At 35.9% G+C, this 21605-nt stretch overlaps 1 protein-coding gene across 5 annotated transcripts in view; it reads left to right on the forward strand.

The window, feature by feature from the left end:
* The window catches only part of VPS13B (vacuolar protein sorting 13 homolog B), a 767339-nt gene that overhangs the window by 209486 nt on the left and 536248 nt on the right, over window positions 1-21605 (forward strand). For all 5 annotated transcript variants that reach the window (XM_035011614.1, XM_035011613.1, XM_035011619.1 and 2 more), the window contains 2 exons: window positions 20424-20558; window positions 21314-21487. In XM_035011614.1, coding sequence (XP_034867505.1) covers window positions 20424-20558; window positions 21314-21487 — 309 coding nt within the window. The remainder of the gene's footprint in view (window positions 1-20423; window positions 20559-21313; window positions 21488-21605) is intronic.

The following is a 21605-nucleotide window of genomic DNA, read 5'->3' on the forward strand; positions in this document are numbered from 1 at the left end:
TTGTGGAATATCTGCATCGTTTTAACTTCCAAATATTTGGAGATTTTCCTATTATCTTTTTCTTATTGATTTCTAATTTTAGTCTGTTGTGGTCAGTGAACAAAGTCTGTTGACTTTAATTCTTGTAAATTTGTTGAGGTTCCTTTATGGTTCAGAATAATATGATCTGTTGTGTTATATATTCTTTAGGGTGTTGAAAAGAATGTATATTCTGTTCTATAATATCAAGAAGAGTTTATTGGTTGATAGTGTTTTTGACATCTTCTATATCTTTGTTGATATTCTGTCCAGTTTTTCTGTCGGTTGAAAAAGGTTGAAAGAGGTGTTGAAGTCTCCAACTAGAATTGTGAGTTTATCTTTTTATCACCTATGAGTTATAGTTTTTGTAGCTATGTTGTTGGTTTCATACACTTTTAGGATTGCTATGTCTTTTTGGAGTATCTACTCTGCTAATTTTTGTTTGTTTGTTTTTTTTTGTTCTCTTAAGTCTCGTTTATCTGACCTTAATAAAACCATTCCTGCTTTTTTAAAAAATTGAGATTAAATTCACATGATATATAATATTTAGTCACTTTAAAGTGTGCAATTGAGGGTTTTTTTTATTATATTTGTAATGTTTGCAACCATCACCAGCATCTAATTTTAGACTATATTTTATCACTCAAAAAGAAACCCCATATCCATTGATAGTCACTTCCCATTCCTACTTACTTTTGCCCCAGGCAACTTTTAATCTGTGTCTCTGGATTTACCTATTCTCAACATTTCCAAAAGTGCAATCATGCAATATGTGACCTTTTATGACTTATTTCAGTTAACATGTTTTCAAAGGTGATTCATGTTGTAGCATGTATCAGTACTTCATTTGTTTTTGTGGCTGAATAATATTTCATAATACTGGTACTCTGTGTTTTGTGTATCCATTCATTGGTAGGTGGGCATCTGAGTTTCCACTTTTTGACTATTAACAACAATGCTGTTATGAGCAAACTTATATGTGGACATACATTTTCCGTTCTCTTGTGTACTTACCCAAGAGTGGAATTCCTGGGTGATATGTTATCTCTATGTTTAACTTTTTTGATGAATTGCCAAATTGTTTTCCACAGCAGCTGTATGATTTTACATTCCCACCAGCAATGTATGAGAGTTCCAGTTTTTCTACATCCTTGCCAATACTCGTTATTGTCTCTCTCTCTTTTTTTAATAGCCATACTAGTTGGTGTGAGGTGGTATTTTAGTGTGTTCTACTTTCTTTTGAGTAATATTTACGCTATCTACCTTCTGCACTTTCACTTTCAACTTGCCCACATTATTGTATTTGAAATAAGTTTCTTTTAGACAGCATATAGTTGAATTATATTTTTAATCCAGTCTGCCAATCTTGTCTTTTAATTGCTAGATTAGGACCATTTACATTTAATGTAACTATTGGTAGGTTAGGCCTTAAGTTTGACATTTTAGTTGTTTGTTTTTGCTTTTTGTTGGATGTTTTTAATTTGTTTTTCTTTTTTCACCTTCGTGTTGACTACTTGAACAGTATTTAGAATTCCATTTTCATTTATGTGTAGTTATTTTGAGTAAATCTTGTGAAGCTTTTTAAAGTCATTGTCGTAGGTGTACATTTCATATATCTAACTTATTACGGTCTAATGGTATCAGTTTTTCAGTTCAAGTGATGAATAGAAACCATACTCACCTTTATGTTTCTTTATTCTCCCCTATTTATAATATAGTTGTCTTAAATATTTCCTCTGTGTATATTGAGAACCACATTAAAGATTTTTACTTTTGCTTCAACATGAAACACAGTTTAGAAAACTCAAGAAAAGAAGGAAAGTATTAGTTTTACCCTGTTTTTGCTAATTTCGATTTCCATTTTTCTAATATTCTGAAGTTCTTTATCTTATTCTGTTTGGTCAACTTATGTTAACGTTCTATTAGGGTAGATCTGCTATCAAAAATTTTATTGCTTTAGGACTAAAAGTTCTAAACTTAAAAGTTCTAAGTTAATACTTAACAAACTATCACAAAGTTTCTTAGTTTTCCTTCATTTGAAAATGTCTGGCTTTCCCCTTCAGTCCTGAAGGATATTTTCAGCAGTTGAAAAATGTGCCACTTCCTACGGGCCTTTATGGTTTCTAATGAAAAAGCTGCTGTCATTTGATTTGTTTCTTCTGTACGGGTAAGGTATCATTTCTCTTTTGCTCAAAGATTTTTCTCCCCCCGTCTTTAGTTTTCAAAAGTTTATCTATAATGTGTGTTTTTATTTCTTTGACTCTGGGGTTAACTCAGCTTTTTAATTTCAGGTTTGTGTCTTTTGCCAAATTTGGACAGTTTTTAGCTATTATTTCTTCAAGTACTTTTTTAGCTCTACCTTTCTCCTCTAGGACTCTGATGACATGAATGTTAGATTTTGTGTTAGGGTCCCACAGGTTCCTGAGATGCATTTATTTTTTCTATTTTCTCTTTAGTTCAGATGAAGCAATTTGTATTGTTTTGTCTTCCAGTTTAGTGATTCTTCCCCATTCTGGTATTGAACCCACCCACTGAGTTTCTTATTTCTGTTACTGCATTTTCCAATTCTAAAATATCTGTTTTGTTCCCTTTTTATGTCATTTTCCTTTTCTTCTCCTCTAACTGTAACTTTTTGTTTCTTTGTTAGGTATTTCTAACTTTTTAAAAGATTTATTTATTTTGAGAGAGAGTGAATGTGAGCAGGGGAGGGGCAGAAGGAGGGAGAGAATCTTAAGCAGACTCCTCGCTGAGCATGAGGCCTGATGTAGGGCTGTTTCATGACCCTGAGATCATCACTTGAGCAGAAACCAAGAGCCGGATGCTCAATGAACTAAGTTACCCAGGTTCCCCTAGATCTTTCTATTTTCATTTGTTTCAAGTGTACTTATAATTGCTTACTGAAATATTGTTATGATGGATGTTTAAAGGCTTTTGTGAGATAGTTCTAATGTCTTCTATCATCTTAGCAGCCTCTGTTAATTGTCTTTTTTCATTCAGTTTTGGATCTTGGTTTTTGGCATAAGTCATTCTCAGTTGAAACCTGGATATTTTGGATATTGTTTTCTGAGACTCTGGATCTTATTTAAACTTCTGTTTTATCTGGCTTCATCTGATAATGCTCCAGCAATGGAAGGGGACATATGCCCTTGTTATAACTGGGTGGGCATGGAAGTCCAGGTATTCTGCTTGGTTTCCATTGGTATCTAAGGCTGGGGGTGTGGGTGGTGAGGGGTTGCGGGGGGCAGTTCTTGTAACTTCTGGCCCAAGGTGGGAATTCTGGCACTCATTTAGACCTCCACTGATACCTTTCAGTCTTGGAGTAGTTGGATTGCCTCATTACTGTTCTCATGAGATTTGTGCTGACCCAGGTGATGGTGGTGGCTCATTATTGCTGGGGGATGATGAAAGTCCTAATTCTCTAGTAGGTCTCCTTGACATTTCCCCAGCTGGGAGATTGAGGGTGCCTCCTTATTGCCAAGTTGGGTTTGAAGTCCAGGTTACCAATTAAGTTTTATTGTATGCTACCCCAGTGAGGGGTATTGGAGGTTCCTTGTTTTAGAGCATGTTGAAGGTGGAAGTCTAGACTTCCCATTGACCTTTCCTGGTGTTGGTGTTGGTGCATATGGGACTATAGTTTTTTGCTGTGGTGTTTGGGCTAGAGTAGAATAGTTGTTGTCTAAAAATTTTCTGTCTTGCTGGGATCTCCCTTTCAGGTCCTTTAGCTTGGGAAAACTGGCTTTTTGTGGGGAGGTTTTATGTCTCTACCTATTGGCATTTCTGGGTTGCTGTGTTCTCCAAGTTTGGGTTATTTATTTATTTCTGAGAGCACATGGGTGGCCCGGGGGTGGGGGTGGAGAGGGAGAAGCAGACTCCCCACTGAGCAGGGAGCACGACGTGGGACTCCATCCCAGGACCCTGAGATCATGCCCTGAGTTGAAGGCAGACACTTAACCGACTGAGCCACCCAGGCACCTCAGGTATATATTAGGCAGAAACATAATCTGTGCACCTCACCACTGTTTCTTTCTTTGGGTCCTGAGGTGTCCCTAACTGGTCTGCCATTTTTTTTTCCCTGCCTTTCAGTGTCATCTTCTCTCTCTAGCATTAGAAATAGAGAGAAGTCTATGCTATCCTATCTTCCTGGAAGTGGAACTAGTTTATTTCTATAATGAATTAAGAAGTATCTTTTAAAAATCTTAATTGTTACTTTTTTATTAGAATAAGAGTGAATGTGACCTTGAGAATCTTCTGTTTGTTGATGGTATAATTTTTTTTTTCCTTTCTTCTTTGTCTTTTTTTTTTTTTTTTAGCTTAACCATATCCCAGCTATGTAACATGATATTTTACTCTGAATTTGGCTCTAGTAAAAATATTTGTTCTTTGGGTATGTGACTGGCACTGATTCATGAATAACTTCAAACTCAGTTTATTTGTAGGTTAGTTATTTCTGTTATTTCTATTTCTTCTATTATTATTTCTATTATTTCTTTCCCTGCACATATCTTTTAAATATACATTTTTTAGAGTCCTGATGTATTCCACCATTTATTTGTATATTTAGGTTATTTATTGGAAAATCTTAGTGATATATTTAAACTTACACATTGTATTCTATTCTCTTGGATACCATTTATAAGTTGGATATATATACCAAATTAGGAGGATGTTTTTGTTGTTGCCTCCTGATTTTACCTACAGTGATTACAGAGCACTATTTGTCTTTAGTATTTAAGTGTAAAACCTTAAAGTTTCCGAACTTAGTCAATTTTTAGATTATATATGAAGTTTTACAAAATTTGATTTTTCTACATTAATGGTAACTTCTGTTTAATTTCTAATATTTATTCATGTGTAGTTTTCACATAGTTGTAACCATACTGCATGTATCATTTTATGTTCCATTTGATTTAACAGTTCTTAAAAAGTACATTTTATATACTTAAACATCAGATAACACAGGTTTTTAATAATAATGAGTTATTGATATTTCATAATGCACCTAACAGTTCTCTTCTTCTATTGCATCTAAGTGTTTTCTGGTTTTTGCTGATGTAATTAATATTGCTAAAAACACTTTTTCCCTTTTTTAGTGATTTTTTTGCAATAAACTCCAAGGAATGAGTAATTTGGTGGTGGATTATAAATTTTAAAAAAATAACATATAGTATGTATTGCTTTCCCAAGTAATTCCATGAATATATAATATAACTGGTAATGAAGGGTAATGATTATTTTAATAAAGCCTTAACAGCATTAAATATTGTAGACTGCACATACAAGTGATGCTTTACTTTTCCTTTAATTCACTTTAGTTATAGCAAAATTGATCTTTTGTCCTATATCTTTCCATTATTTGTATTTCCTCTTAGATGAATTTGCTTTTGTATTCTTTATCATTCACTGATTCATGGATTCATTTATTCAATTATCTAAGTGCTTTTTTAAGTGATTCGTTAAGCTTTTAGTGTATTTGTCAAAGAACTTTTGAAAGTTTGTGTAAACTCTTTGGCTTCTCCCTGTGAATATTTGTACAGTCAAAATAGAAACATGTTAAACTGTCAAAGAAGGCCATCTTGACGTTCATTTGTAACAATAAATTTTCCCACAGATTTTGTGTATAGACACACCTCAGAAAAATTGCAGGTTTGGCCCAGTCCCTGACAGCAAAGCTAGTCAAATGAAATTTTTGGTTTTCCAGTTCATGTAAAAGTTATGTTTATAATATATTGTAGTCTGTTAGGTGTGCAATAGCTTTATGTCTAAGAATATATACTTTAATTAAAAAATACTTTATTGCTTAAACCAAAAAAGGTGAGCATCATCTGAGCTTTCAGCGAGTTTGTAATCTTTTTGCTGGTGGAGGGTCTTGCCTTGATGTTGATGGCTGCTGACTGATCCAGGTGATGGTTGTGAAGGTTGAAGTGGCTGTGGCAATTTCTTAAAATAAGACAACAATGAAGTTTGCCACATTGATTGACTCTTCCTTTCATGAACAATTTCTCTGTAGCATGCAATGCTGTTTGATAGCATTTTACCCACAGTAGAACTTCTTTCAAAAGTGGAGTCAATCTTTTCAAACCATGCTGATGCTTTATCAACCAAGTTTATGTAGTATTCTAAATCCTTTGTTGTCATTTCAATAATCTCTACAGCATTTCACCAGGTTTATATTTCATTTTAGGAAACCGCTTTTTTGGCTCATCCATAAGAAGCAACTCCTCATCCATTAGTTGTATCATGAGATTCCCACAATTCAGTCACATCTTTGGGCTCCATTTCTAATTCTAGTTCTTCTCCCTATTTCAACCATATCTGCCATTATTTCCTCCATTGAAGTCTTGAACCCCTTAAAGTCATCCATGAGGGCTGGAATTAACTTCTTTCAAACTCGTGTTAAAGTTGGTATTTTGACCCCTCCCATGAATCATGATGGGATTCTTAATGGCATCTAGAAGGTCAGTCTTTCCAGAAGGTTTTCTTTTTGCCCAGATCCATCAGATGAATCACTATCTGTGGCAGCCGTAGCCTTTTGAAATGTATTTCTTAAATGATAAGACTTGAAAAGTCGAAATTATTCATTGATCCATGGGCTGCAGAATTGGTAATTTGTTTGTTGGCTTGAAAATAACAATCTTGTACATCTCCAACAGAACTCTTGGGTGACCACGTACATTGTCAATGAGCAGTAATATTTAGTAAGGCATTTTTTCCAGAGCAGTAGGTCTCAACACTGGGCTTAAAATATTCGGTAAACCATGTTACAAACAGATACACAGTCATCTAGGCTTCATTGTCTTATTTTTTTTAGAATGGCAAATGAACATAGGCTTCTACTTAAAGTCTCCAACTGCCTTAAGCCCTAACAAAAGAGTCAGCCTGTCCTTTGAAGCTTTAAAGCCAGGCATTCACTTCTCCTTTATAGCGGTGAAATCCTTACATGGCATCTTCTTCCAATAAAGACTGTTTTTACATTTAAATCTGTTGTTTAGTGTAGCCACCTTCGTTAATTATTTAACTGGATCTTCTGGATAACTTGATGGAGCTTCTACATCAGCACTTCTTTATGGAGATGGCTTCTTTCCTTAAACGTCATGAACCAACCTCTGCTAGCTTCAGGTTTTTCTTCTGCAGCTTCCTCACCTCTCTTGCCTTCAAATAATTGAAGACAGTTAAGACCTTGCCCTGGATTAGGCTTTGGCTTAGGGAATGCTGTGCTGGCTTGGTCTTCTGCGTAGAACATTAAAAATCTTTATCCGTATCAGCAATAAGGCTGTATCATTTGTGTGTTCACTGGGGTAGCACATTTACAACTTGGCTAACTGTTTGGCACAAGAGGCCTAACTTTTGGCCTATCTTGGCTTTTGACGTGCCTTCCTTGATAAGCTTAATCATATCTAGCTTTTGATTTAAAGTGAGAGACATGTGACTCTTTCTTTCACTTGACCACCTAGACACTGTTGTAGGTTATTAGTTGGCCTAATTTCAGTATTGTGTCTCAGGGAATAGGGAGGGCTAAGGAGAGGGCGAGAGATGGAGAATGGCTGATCAGTGGAACAGTTGGAATGCACACAACATTTATTAAGTTAACTATCTTATATGGGCATGGTTTTCATGGTTTTTGGTGCCGCACAACAACTACAGTGGTAACACCAAAGATCCCTGATCACAGACCACCATAACAAATACAATAATAATGAAAAAGGTTTAAAATATTTTGAGAATTACCAAATGTGATACAGAGACACGAAGTGAGCAAATGCTGTTGGGAAAAATGGCACCAATAGACTTGCTTGAAGTAGGGCTGCCACAAACCTTCAATTTGTAAAAACAAAAACAAAAACAAAAAACAAATAATCTGTGAAGCACATAGAGGAATAAAACAAGGTACACCTGTAGTTATATAGTCAGTGATCTTACCTATTATTATCGTTATTACCTTTATGAATATGGTACTTGCAGTATGTGGCCCTTTGAATGAGTGGTGTCCACACTGACCATCTGTTTGCCAGCCTCGTTGTGACATTGTGTTTAGGCAGAGACAGTATTCCAGAAGTGTGAAACATTATTCCCGGTTTCTTCATTTGGGTAGCTCCTTTGTCATAGCTTAGGTGGTATTTTCTTAAGACTCTCCAGACTGGTTCAGTTCTTTCCTTTCTTATGTTTTCATAGCACTCCATACTTCCCAGTTTGGGCATTTTGCACAATATTAAGTAGTTATTTGTGTAGTTACTGGTTTAATGACCAAATAATGCTTTTCTCACTAGATTTTGGATTTCAATGGAGAAAATTCTAAAATGGTCTTGTCTACCCCTGTAACTCCAGACTGTGTGTGGTATATAGTAGTATATAGTAAAAACTTAATTAAGTGAATGAATGAATGAATGAATGAGATACGTGAGTCAAACTTAGTGGGCGCATGAGGGACCATAAGTAGATGATCATGCTTAGGTGCAGACAAAACTTGTATTCTTAAGCCAGGATGATTGACTTCCACAGGAGACAGTCCAGTTATATGCAGTAGATCTTTGATTTTATTACAGATTGGAGGTCAGTGATTGGAGTGGCAAGACTGAATCTTGGTTGCATGCCGTCAGAGTTCTTATGGTAAAGGAATAGCTTGTCAGGATCAAAGTTTCATAGTGGTGAGGTAATTAGCTTGGCAATTTTACCTTGTGGTGTAATTGAGAGTGCCTTATGGCAGAATATGAATTAACTAAGGAAAGAAGAATGACCTTGTCCTTCATTGAGTGTGTGAATGTTGTATTTAATTTTATTCTGGTGTTGCCCTTTACCAATTCCCTTTAAAGACATATACACTCATACGCATGCGCGCATGCTCACACACGGTATTTCCTTAATTTAAAAGATAGTTTTGCTCTTTACTATGACCTCTTTTACTTTGCCAGCTAGTCATTTAACATCCTTACACATGTTAAAAAAATTTTTTTAAATGCTTGCCACAATTTCCCTCTTGTGTTTATAATAAAGTGTCTTAAAATAGACTCTGGGCTTCCTGTGTGGTATATTTAAATGATCTCATTTCATTTTTGTTTAATGCCTGCATAGTTGCTTTGTTTTTTTCTTAATTGTGACTAAGAGTGATGGCTTCTTCTCCTCCTTCCCACTTTGACTGTCAGAATATGGAGTTTAATATAATACGGCTTTTGCATAGTAGTCTTGCTTTGGATGAAATCTTGTGGAGAAAATTCATTTATAAGCTACATTTATTTACTTTGTAAACATATGGTGTATCTGTCATGACATGACTTCTGTGCTTGGCAGCATGGCATACTAGTTAACCTGAAAACCTTTCCTCAGCAAAGGTGGATTAATATATAATATGCTGGATAATATATAACACTTATAATTCTAAGTGAATTGCTGAACCTGCACAAAAAAAAAAAAAAAGAAAGGAGGAAACTGAAAACCAGAGTTGGAAGTAGGCACTTAGCTTTGTCCAAATGGGCTGTGGCAAATTCAGTTATCAGTGGACTTGGTTTTTAATCACCAAAAGTGGGTGAGACAAGAAGGGAGGAAATGGGAAGTGATGTCCATTTCCATAAGCTTATAACTTCTGAGTAGAAAGGTGGACTGTTTCAAAAATATGCCCCACTTTTTTTTTATTTTTAAGATTTTTATTTATTTATTTGACAGGGAGAGACACAGCGAGAGAGGGAACACAAGCGGGGGAGTGGGAGGAGAAGCAGGCTTCCCACGGAGCAAGGAGCCCGATGTGGGACTCAATCCCAGGACCCTGGGATCATGACCTAAGCCGAAGGCAGACGCTTAACGACTGAGCCACCCAGGCGCCACCTGCCCCACTCTTAATTTAACAAAGAAACTTCTTAGTTTTGGCCTTGATGGGGAGGAGGGGAGGGCATTTTCCCTGAGAATTTGTAACCACAGTCCTGTCATCACTCAGATTTTAGTTTCTTATGTGGTCTAGAAACCATCAAGACAACAAGTTAACTTAAAATTTATGATCCTGGTTGGACTGTTTACATCTCTGGGTATCTAGTAGTAAACACAGATATTTGCTGTGGCATATACCTTCAACTAGGGCAACATATCTGAAGGAGAAAGCCTTGTGAATCGTAAACTCAGAATCCAGAGTTACCAAGAACTTGAAAATAATCCACCAAGAGCAAGAGTTAGCAGAGACCCCCAGTGACCAATTTAGATTCCAAGAATTTCAGATAATGTAATTATTGGAAATAGTATAAAATGGCTGTTTAAAAGTATCAAAGAGGGGCGCCTGGGTGGCTCAGATGGTTAAGCGTCTGCCTTCGGGTCAGGTCATGATCCCAGGGTCCTGGGATCGAGTCCCGCATCGGGCTCTCTGCTCCTTGGGAGCCTGCTTCTCCCTCTGCCTCTCTCTCTCTCTGTCTCTCATGAATAAATAAATAAAATCTTTAAAAAAAAAAGTATCAAAGAAGCAAAAGATGGCATTGAAAATATAGAAGAGATGTAGTCAATAAAAGCTAGAGAATTTCAAAAAGAAAAAGTCTTTCTAGGTCAGAAGTCACTGAATGGATTAAATAGTAGATTAGACACAGCCAAAGACACTATTAGTGAACTTGAAGGTGGATATAAAGAAATTATCCAGAATGCAGCAGTGAAAACAGAGATGAAAATGTGAGATACAGGTAAGTAAATCTGGACAGTTAGGATGAGATGATTCTATATATGTCTAATAAGATTCTTGGGAGGAGAAACTTGGGAGAGAGGCAATATTTAGAGACTTTTTTTTTACTCCACAAAATCGGTAAAAGATGTGAATCTTCAGATTTAAGAATCCTAAATCCCAAACAAGATAAATAAATCTTTAGGTGGATACATTGTTGTGAAACCCTGCTGTGCTAAAGGCAAACATAAATATTTAAAAGCAACCCAAAGGAGAAGAAATTAATGATACGATCTGCCAACGTTAATGTTAATTTTTTAGTTTCCCATACTTGAGGCACCATGCTGAGCTATTTGAAGTTCTCTTCAATTAGGCCCATACAGTCCAGTGATCCTCCCTTTTCCAACCAAAATAAGTTACTGAATCTTCTTGTCAGACTATATCCAGAAGTTGTAAGTTTCTCAATACTTTAACCAGGCTCTGCCCCCTTCCAAATGAAAAGATTTCTTTTTCTAGTTCCATATACCTAGAAATGTCCAAATTCCCACACCTGTAGTCATAACAGAGCAATCAACATTAAGTATGTAAACTTGAAGAGAAGCAGGTTAATTCTAAATAATGCAGATTAGTATTCTAAGAAGGTATGCATCTAAATAGTATGACAAAGAGGTTGGAGGGAGACTGATTCATAGTTTTAGAGTTAGAAGCAAATTTTATTTTATTAATCTTTATATTAAGAATTATGTCATAAACTTGGTGACAGAAGTGTATTCTGTTAAATTAAGGCATCTCTTTTCATCATTCTTTGAGTATGAAGTTGAGTCTGGTCATATGTTTATTTGCCATTGTTGATGTTAAAAAAAGTTAATCAGAGAAGCAGGTCTGTAGACATGTGTTGGTCAGTAAATTCTTTTTGCTGATAATGGACTGGAAGGGATTGCTGAGATCCAAGTGAGGATGGAACAAAAGCTCTTGGTTCGGACTCTGAGAAACAAACAGGGTTCTAGAGGGGAGGAGGGTGGGGGGACGGGTTAGCCTGGTGATGGGTATTAAAGAGGGCATGTACTGAATGGAGTACTGGGTGTTATACGCAAACAATGAATAATGGAACACTACATCAAAAACTAATGATGTAATGTATGGTGATTAACATAACATAATGAAATAAAATTTAAAAAAAAGTAAGCTCTTGCTGTAGAGGGCCTTGTGTTTTGTTCCTTGTGAATATTTAAAGTTCACCTCTGTCACCTAATTATCACTGGTCACTACACTTTTGAGATTGCTTTTTTTTTCTTCATGCTGTTTAATTGGGTATGGTTCAGTGGTTTTATTTTATATTCTGTTGAAAATATTAAGTGATTTTTACCCAGACATTCTGGCTTAACTTAGCCCTGGAATGTCACTTCCTTTGCTTTCCCATGTTAAAAACAACAAAATCATTATCAACAACAATTAAAAAACTTGACCATTATCTTTCATTTTATTTTTTATTTTTTATTTTATTTTATTTTATTTTTTTTAAAGATTTTATTTATTTATTTGAGACAGAGAGAATGAGAGACAGAGAGCATGAGAGGGTGGAGGGTCAGAGGGAGAAGCAGACTCCCCGCCGAGCAGGGGGAGCCCGATGCGGGACTCGATCCCGGGACTCCAGGATCATGACCTGAGCCGAAGGCAGTCGCCCAACCAACTGAGCCACCCAGGCGCCCCGACCATTATCTTTTAAATGTTGCTGTCTCCTATTGGCTTATCTTATCAGAGGGAGTCATTTGCATGCAGTCTTTGTCACCTGTTGAGTCTTAGCTGTACACAGAAAGCTGGTTGGTTCTCTCTTGTTCTTGCCTCCCTGGCCACTGCTGTTCAGACTTCTACTTTCTTCTCAGGTGATCAGTCTTTCTCTAATTTCATTTTTTCCCTTTATTCTTACCCTGAAAGGATAAATGCTTACCTTTTACTATAATATCAGCTATTTGGAAGCTCTTTCATCATGTTTTTATGTTTTACTTAAATTACATGTTTAAGTAAAAAATTACATTATTTTGTGTAATGTTTTTTTAATAGTTCTGCTAAAATGGCTATCCCATCAGTGCGTATTTTAAAAGAATTTTCCTTTGCCCTCTTTTAGAAACCTTTATTATTGTTTTACTATCCTGTTATTTTATTATTTTTGTGTATCTAGCATGAGTCCTGGCTGCTTGAGTTTCCTGAATGACATTTTATTTTATTTTATTTTATTTTATTTAAATTAGAGTTAATTGCTTGCTATTTCCACCTTCATTATCCTGGCTCCACCAGGATAATGCAGGATAATCTCCCTATTTCAGATCAGCTGATTAGCAAGCTTAATTCCACCTGCAACCTTAAATCTCCTTTGCCATATGACGTAACATACAGTATTCACAAGTCTTGGGATTAGGATGTGGACATCTTTGGTGGGGGGAGGCAGGTAGCCTTATTGTGCCTATACCAAAGAGGTTTTAGCTTTTAGGGCTGACACTCACTGTCTCCATCTTTAGTCTTTTCCCCTAAATTATCTAAGTAGATCACAAGCTTTGCTTAAATTTATATTCAGTATTAATATATTATGACCATGTATGGATGAATTATAATGTACTACCATTAAATAATTTTTTTCTTGTGCAACTTTTTTTCTAGGAGTTAATAACTGCCCTATTAAAATTTGAGTAGTGTTCTATGTAGTTATTATTAATTCCCAAAACCTTTTTTTTTTTAAAGATTTTATTTATTTATTAGAGAGAGAGAGAGAGCACAAGCAGGGGGAGGGGCAGGGGGAGAGGGAGAAACAGACTCCCCGCTGAGCATGGAGCCCGATGCGGGGCTCCATTCCAGGACCCCAGGATCATGACCTGAGGTGAAGGCAGACGCTTAACCGACTGAGCCACCCAGGCGCCCCTCATTCCCCCAAACTCTTACAGAAACATTTCTTCTCTCAGTAGTTCCAATACATGAGATAGTTTTAATTTTTGTAGTTATTATTCTTTTAGTGCACTTTTTTCCTGTTTCAATTTCTATTTGTTTCTAATCCTGCCGTAAAGCTATCTTGAAGTTTTCTGTTACCAAATTGTCCTGGGTATTCTCTTTTCTCTTATGTTAGATCCCCTGTTTCTTGGATCACATATGTGATTCTTTCCTGATTTACTCCCTGATTTTGGTGGAGCACGATTTTGTAGTTATCTTTCCAGCAGAGAAAGTAAACTTTTTTCAGATCTGGCATGTCTGATGAATCTTTCTTCTACCTTCATATGTGACTGATAGTTTGGCTGTCTATAGATTTGTAGGTTGGGAGTAAGTTTTGTACAGAATTTTAAAAGCATTACTTTATTGTCTCCTGTTTTCCAGTGTTGTTGTTGAGGAGTTTGACGCCATTCTAATTGTATATTGTATATTTGCATGTCATCTGTTTCTGTTTTTATGCATATTTATTTATTTTTTATCTATCTCGGATGCCCTTAGGAGCTTCTCTTTCAGGTGTTGGGTTTCTGTGTGTATGCTTTTTCATTTGTTGTGCTGGATTTACGGTACACCTTTTTTTTTTTTTTTTTTTTTTAAAGATTTTATTTATTTGACAGAGAGAGAGGGAACACAAGCGGGGGGAGCGGGAGAGGGAGAAGCAGGCCTCCCACAGAGCAGGGAGCCCAATGTGGGGCTCGATCCCAGGACCCTGGGATCATGACCTGGGCCGAAGGCAGACGCTTAACAACTGAGCCACCCAGGCGCCCCGGTACACCTTTTTAATTAGAAACTCTTGTTCTGTAGTTTGGGGAAATCATCTTGAATTATTTCTTTGATTATTTTCTCCATTTTATTTAATAGTCTTTTTGAAATTTTTGGTTTTCAGATATTTGATTGTTTATGCTGGGCCTTTGATTTTATTGTCATTTCTCTCCCATTTTCAATCTCTTGGGATTTTATGTTTTAATATATGATAAATTTCCTTAACTCTATTTTCCAATTTTTCTATTTAAGGAGAATTAACATCATGTTTTTAATTTCTAAGGGCTATTTTTTTCTTTGAAAAAAAATTTTTAAAGATTTATTTATTTGAGAGAGAGAGTATGAGAGGGAGCATGAACTGGGGGGAACGGCAGAGGAAAAGGAAGAAGCAGACTCCCCCACTGAGTAGGGAGCCAGACGCAGTGCTCTATCCCAGGACCCATGAGATCATGACCTGCGCTGAAGGCAGACACTTAACTGAGTCACCTAGGCACCCCTTCCTTGGAAATTTTAACTAAACATCTTGTTTTTGTTGTAGTATCTTCTGTACTCTCTCTGAGGATAGCAATTATTATTACTAAGATTTTTGTTTTTGGCATCATTTGGTTACCCTGTTTCTTTTCTGTGTTTTTTAATCTCTACTTCTTATAGTGATTGCCACATGATATCTGGTGGTCCATATTTAGAATAAAATACCAAATCTGTGTGTAAGGTTCGAGCTTACTGAGTTGCTGGTGTCATTGTAGGGGAATTGGACACTACTTATTTTTTTTGTTGGGGGATAGTTATCAGTATCTCTGGTTCCTTTTTCTTGGACTGGCCAGTTTCTACTGAGAGAAATCCTTCCATTCCCTTCCTGAAGGTTATAAGCCTGTCATTCAGAGTTCTTAGTAAGGAAAAGAAGATCTCATCATCTAGTACATAAACTCCATGTAGATTTTTAGACAATCTCCTGTTTTTAACATGTACCCTTTTCTTTGGTTGTATCCCGTAGTCCAAAATCCTTTTGGTTTAACCTCTCCATAGTGAACCCAGAGTCTTTTGCCAGGGTGAGTGTGGGGAAGTTGTATGACTCTGTGGATTAAGGAAAGGGATCTGTGGCCATTTGAGAGACTCTTAGTCTTTTTAGCCTCATCTGCATTCCTGCCCTCTGAACTGCCTGGCTTCTGTAATTTTTAATTTTTCAAGGCTTACTGCAGATCAACTTGTTCCTTAATAGAATAGAGAAAAGTACCTGTGGGAAATTAACAAAGTCATCTCGTTTCTACTTGTTCATCAAATATTCCTCTTCCAAAATTTTGATGCTAGCTCGTGCCTCCTTGAGAGTTGCTTATTCAGTTCTTGTCTTTTCATTTCCTTTCTTAGTGGGTCTAAGGCCCTAAAAACTTTTAACAGTCTTTTAGTGGTGTTAATAGAACACCTACATGGTGTTCTAACCTACATGGGCTTTGACTCCTTAATCTTTTACTTAGATATATATATAGATATGCAGGTCATTCTCATTAGTTTATCTTTTAATAATTACAAGAGTGATCATAAGCTGATTATTGAACACTGGAGAGTTGACACTGAGGGTTAAGGTCTCAGAGAGGATGGAAGAATTATGGCAGGCCAGAAAGTTGGTGGAAAAAGAATGAGAATTAAGGATGTACCACAGGACTAGGAATATGTGTTAGGAGTTGATATTTTCCAGAAAAGTACTACAAGGAGAAGAAGTAACAGTGCATTATTTTATATTAAATTCCATTATAAAAATTCGGTGTTTTTAGATTATTTCATTGATGGTGTGTACAATGTAAAATTATATTTCAGTTGCAGTGTCTTAGAAATTCCTTCTTATCTTCTAGTGGACTATGACTGCAGCATTTGAGCAAGTGTATGTGTGAGTGCTTTGTAGAGGGAGTATTTCAAATGTTAGACACCGTCATTATCTTTGTGATTGGCCTGTTGACTCATGTCAGCTGACTGTACATCTCACCAAAATATTGCACCTCTTCTCTAAGTTCTTTGTAAAGTTAAGCTGTTTTCTCATTTAACTACAGTACTTTGAGCAGTAACCACAATACTTTGGCCTCCCCGTGTAACAATAATAAATAGTGGTGTGCCTTAAGCTACCTAATTACTTAGCTACGTAATTACTGCTGCCTCTATCCAAAGCCATGCTTTTTTAGTTTGAGAACTTTTGCTCTTTTAGTGTCCCCATGTTGCAGGAGATCTCCTTTCACACTGTCAGGAAGCAGCATTAATGTAGGACACAATATGAATGATGCTACTCCTTTCTGCTTTCCTAGAGCTTACGTTTGGGCATTTTACAAATTTTGGTTTGAAGGTGGAGTGGAAAGAAACCAAGATTATTTTTCATTAAGGCTTTTTTTTTTTTTTTTTTTTTTAAGGGGGTCTTGGCTGGCTCAATCAGTAGAGCCTACGACTCTTGATCTCAGGGTCGTGAGTTCGTGCCCCACATTGGTGTAGAGATTATTTAAATAAATAAACTTAAAAAATTTTTAAAAAGCACTTTTTTTTTTTTTAAAGATTTTATTTGAGAGAATGAGATAGAGAGAGCATGAGAGGGGGGAGGGTCAGAGGGAGAAGCAGGCTCCCCGCTGAGCAGGGAGCCCGATGCGGGACTCGATCCCGGGACTCCAGAATCATGACCTGAGCCGAAGGCAGTCGCTTAACCAACTGAGCCACCCAGGCGCCCGCACTTTTTTTTTTTTAAGAACGTGTGCAGGTTCACAGTAAAATTGAGGGGAAGTTGGTTCCCATATATGCCGTGACCCACACATGCACAGCTACCCCAATATCAGCATCTCCCACCAGAGTGGCTTTTATTACAATGGATGAACATACACTCACATATTATAATCACCCAAAGTTCATAGTTTAAATTAACAAGTTTTTTTTTTTTTTACTAGCAGCTTTTCTCCATTGTTGAAGTCCATCAAGAGATATCTATAATTTATTTTTTTTTAAATCTCGGCTTATGGCATTTAAAACAGATTTCTTTATAAAAAAGCCTTTATGGTGAAATAATGCATAATGATGTTGTAGTTATATTTTTCAAGATTTTATTTATTTGAGAGAGAGGAACACAAAGATAGTGACAGAGAGCACAAGCGAGCACAAGCGGGGAGGAGAGGGAGAAGCAGGCTGCCTACTGAGCAGAGAGCCCAGCGTGGGGCTTGATCCCAGGACTCTGGGATCATGACCTGAGCAGAAGGCAGATACTTAACCGACTGAGCCACCCAGGTGCCCTGATGTTTTAGTAATTAAAACAAGTTTTAAAATACTTAAGAAATGTAATCATAAAAATGTAAACTAAGCTTGTGAGAGTCAAAAACGAGATGCTTTGTATGTGTATGTATATGATATTCTTACCAGAAGAGGTTCCAGGCAACTTTTTCTGATAAGACTATTATATATGACATGCATTAGATATTAACAAAGACCTATCATTTGTCAGGGCACTTGGTTCACTGAGCCAGATGAGTATGCCACTCTTGATCTAGGATGGTTAGTTCGAGCCCCACTTAGGGTTTAGAGATTACTTACATAAATAAACATTAAAAAAAGATCTACCATTTATGATTCAAGATAGAGTCCTAAATGTTGTAAACTGTACAAGAAGTAGTGTTATAAAATAATTTAGAAACAAAGCTATTTTGGCCTATTCATATTCTTTTTTTTTTTTTTTAAAGATTTTATTTATTTATTTGACAGAGAGAGACACAGCGAGAGAGGGAACACAAGCAGGGGGAGCAGGAGAGGGAGAAGCAGGCTTCCCACCAAGCAGGGAGCCCGATGCAGGGCTCAATCCCAGGACCCTGGGATCACGACCTGAGGCGAAGGCAGATGCTTAACGACTGAGCCACCCAGGCATCCCGGCCTATTCATATTCTTTTGCGTTTACATCTACCAGAAACTAATTCAATTCTTTTCATTCTGAACAATATCAGCAACCCTTGAAAGAATCTTTCAGTAGTAGCTCTTGTCTGCTGACCTCTATTTAGGTTTTATATATATTTTGAAAAATTGTCAGAGAATGAAAGTCTCACTGTGGGGCTTGAGGGCTGGGGGAGAAGGTATCATTCCATTTTATATTCTTCTCATCACCTAACATAATGATTAGAGCAGGGTAAATTATTCAGTGAATGTAACTTCCTACAACTGCAGTAGATGTTAAATATGTAGGGTTGCTCAGTTTCCTTTCTTAGAAGGAGAATTGTGATCCTGTCTTGTCACTTTCTGACTTGAGACTTGGCAAAACCCTACTTCTCTAGGTATTGGTTTTCCCATATATAAAATGGAATAGTAATGGTCATCTTGGGGTTTTGTTTTCTTTTGGAGATAAATAAAATAATAAACTAGACCTAGTGATTGACAGTAAGTGCCCCCTGAATGTTAGGTGCTGTGATAAGTAGTACTACTGTTAAAACTGTTACTACTATGACTATGTTTATGTAAATATTGTTGTCATCATTTAATTTTATGAGATACTGCTTTAGATTTTTGAGTCATGGATTTTGAGGATCTGATAAAAATCTAATTATCACCATAGAATACTGTACAAATACACAACATTTGGACTCTTGCTCTGGGGATAATAGGTACCACTTCAAATGGAAACAATAGAGGTGGTGAATATTGGAAAATAGCAACCAATCAATACACATTTATGTAATGACCACATAGAAATTAGTAAATTAATAGACCCTTCTGAAGTGAGCATTAGTATGCGAGAGGGTGTTTCTTAAAATGATGGGTTTTTTTTAATCATTTACAAATCACATAGTGTGTTGGTTAAACTGCAGGTTCCTGGGCCACACCTCAGGAAGATGGTTGGAGGATTATGGGACTTCTCAAACATACTGAAATTGAGATGGACGATTTCAGAGTAATGTTTAACGTATCTGTCATAGAAAGTTTATGGTTTTCTTATTCATACATGTTCTACTTAGAGTTTCGGATATGAAGGATAGTATATCAAGGATCAAAATGTGGAATGTGGAAGAGAAGGGAAGTTATGTTGGTGGATATTGGTGAATATAGACAAAATGAATGGTAAAGTCTTCTCTATCAAATTGTATTAAACGCCCTAGTTCTTTTACTACTGCAGGACTTTGACCAAAATTTAACTAAACTCCTGCAATCCAATGTATCTTAATCTGGAAATGAGGATAATAAACATTTTTATTACAGCCCCGTTGAGAGGATTGAATGAGATAACATGTGTAACACAGAATAAGTCCTCAGTAAATGTTAGTTGATTAGAGTTCTTCATCATCATCATTTTAGTGGTTTGCAATATTGTCATTCTTAAGGTTCCCCTGCCTGTTTAATTCTCACCTACTGTTCAGGGCCAAAATGAGTTTCTCCCTTTTGAATTAAGTTTTCCCTATCATTTATTTCATGGTAATTATTATAATAATAATTCTGTGCTTCAATGTCCTTCAGCAAGTAGCATATAATAGAGATGTTAATATCTACTTTTTTGTTAATTGATATAGAATACCGTTGATTTCTTTTATCTGCACATGGTATTTCAGTTTTGCTTATAGGCTGTTTTATTTTAACTTAGGAACTGTCTTGTTTATCTCTCCTTATTCTACCTGATCAAGGTATTTTGGGGAGTCTGTTTACTCAGAAAGTTTCCTGTTTAAATTAAATGTCTCTGTCTAAATGAAATTGAATTTATAGGTTAAATTTGTTTCAAAAATAAGTATCTTACTCTGCATTTTAAAATATGATTTTTTAAAAGTTTTCCTGTTTTTTAAACAAATATTTGTTTTAAAATATTTACTTGTATTTCTTGAGCTTGACTAATCAAAAGCTGACTGCATAAGTATAGTTATGAGAGTTCAGACTATTTATTTTAAAATTGCATCCTTTCACCTCCTAAATGCTAAACTATGAAACCTAACACAAATACTGTAAGAACATCTGAGGCAGATAATTAAGGTATAATTAAGTTTAAATGCCTTGGTGAAGGAGTATAAAAATTATTTAAATTCAATCGGCTAGTACATTTGCAGTTTTCTTTTATTAGGTGTGAAATCTAAGAATCCCCTGCCAACTCTTGAGGGCTCAATCCAGAATGTTGAATTGAAGTACTGCAGCACATCATTGGTCAAATGTGCCTCTGGGACCATGGGATCAATAAAAATTTGTGCCAAAGCCCCAGGTATGTGCAGCTGGACCGTGTAAAACTTTATTGCCTGTATAGGAGAATTGGCCTTGCATTTTACAAGGAGCGTTACTGAAACAAGAATTTGCTCATTGTTCCTATGAATCAGAGGTTTTAAATTTTTTTATTTTTACTTTAAAATTTTTTTAATTGTGCCAGTATGATACTTCTTTAATAAATTAATTTTTATTTAAGGAAAAAATCTGCATAGTTATGAGAATGGTTATGAGGGAGAACAATTAAAAGTTTACTCTTATATTTTTGGGGGAAAATAGGAAGTATAGATATATATGACACTTAAAATTTAAATTAAAATGTTAGTATAATAAACAGATAACACAACTGTTTTTCAGTTTTTGTAATTGACTTCACCTTCCTGCCAATGCTTTATTTCATACTATTTTCCATAAACACTTGTAATCTAAGTGTTTTCAGTGCTCCTAAATTTCTAGGTAAATTTAAAGAGGTACAGATTTTGTCGAATATTTAGAATATAGTATGTTCAAGTTCTTTCCTTTTATAATCTCATCTGAACATGTTCTGCATTCATTAGCTAAATATTAAGACTTAATTTGTTAAGAGTTAAAAGTGCTTTTAATTTTATTAGTCATACTTTTTAGAATATAAATGTACAGCTAAAATGACCAAATATAACTGAATATTATATTATGATAATATATTTTAAGATCAGGCATCCTCAAGCTACTCCAATATTTTTTTATAAGAATGTTTTCATTAATGTTTCTCTTCAGGTGACAGTGGAAAAGAGAAGTTGATTCCATTGCTTCAGGGTCCTTCTGACACTAAAGACCTTCATAGCAGCAAGTGGCTCAATGAGAGTAGAAAGCCAGAATCTCTCTTAGCTCCAGATTTGATAGCCTTTACAGTCCAAGTTCCACAGTATATGGACTACTGCCATAATTCCAGTGAGTACAAATTTATCATTATTCCTTACTTTGCATTTTCTTTTCCAGTAAAGCTTTTAAAAAGGACTTTTTTTTTTTTTAAACGAATTTGTGTCCATTGGGATACTCTCTACAGTTG

Source organism: Mirounga leonina, unplaced genomic scaffold, assembly GCF_011800145.1.
Source record: "Mirounga leonina isolate KUSES-001 unplaced genomic scaffold, KU_Mleo_1.0 Mir_165, whole genome shotgun sequence".
NCBI lineage: Eukaryota > Metazoa > Chordata > Mammalia > Carnivora > Phocidae > Mirounga > Mirounga leonina.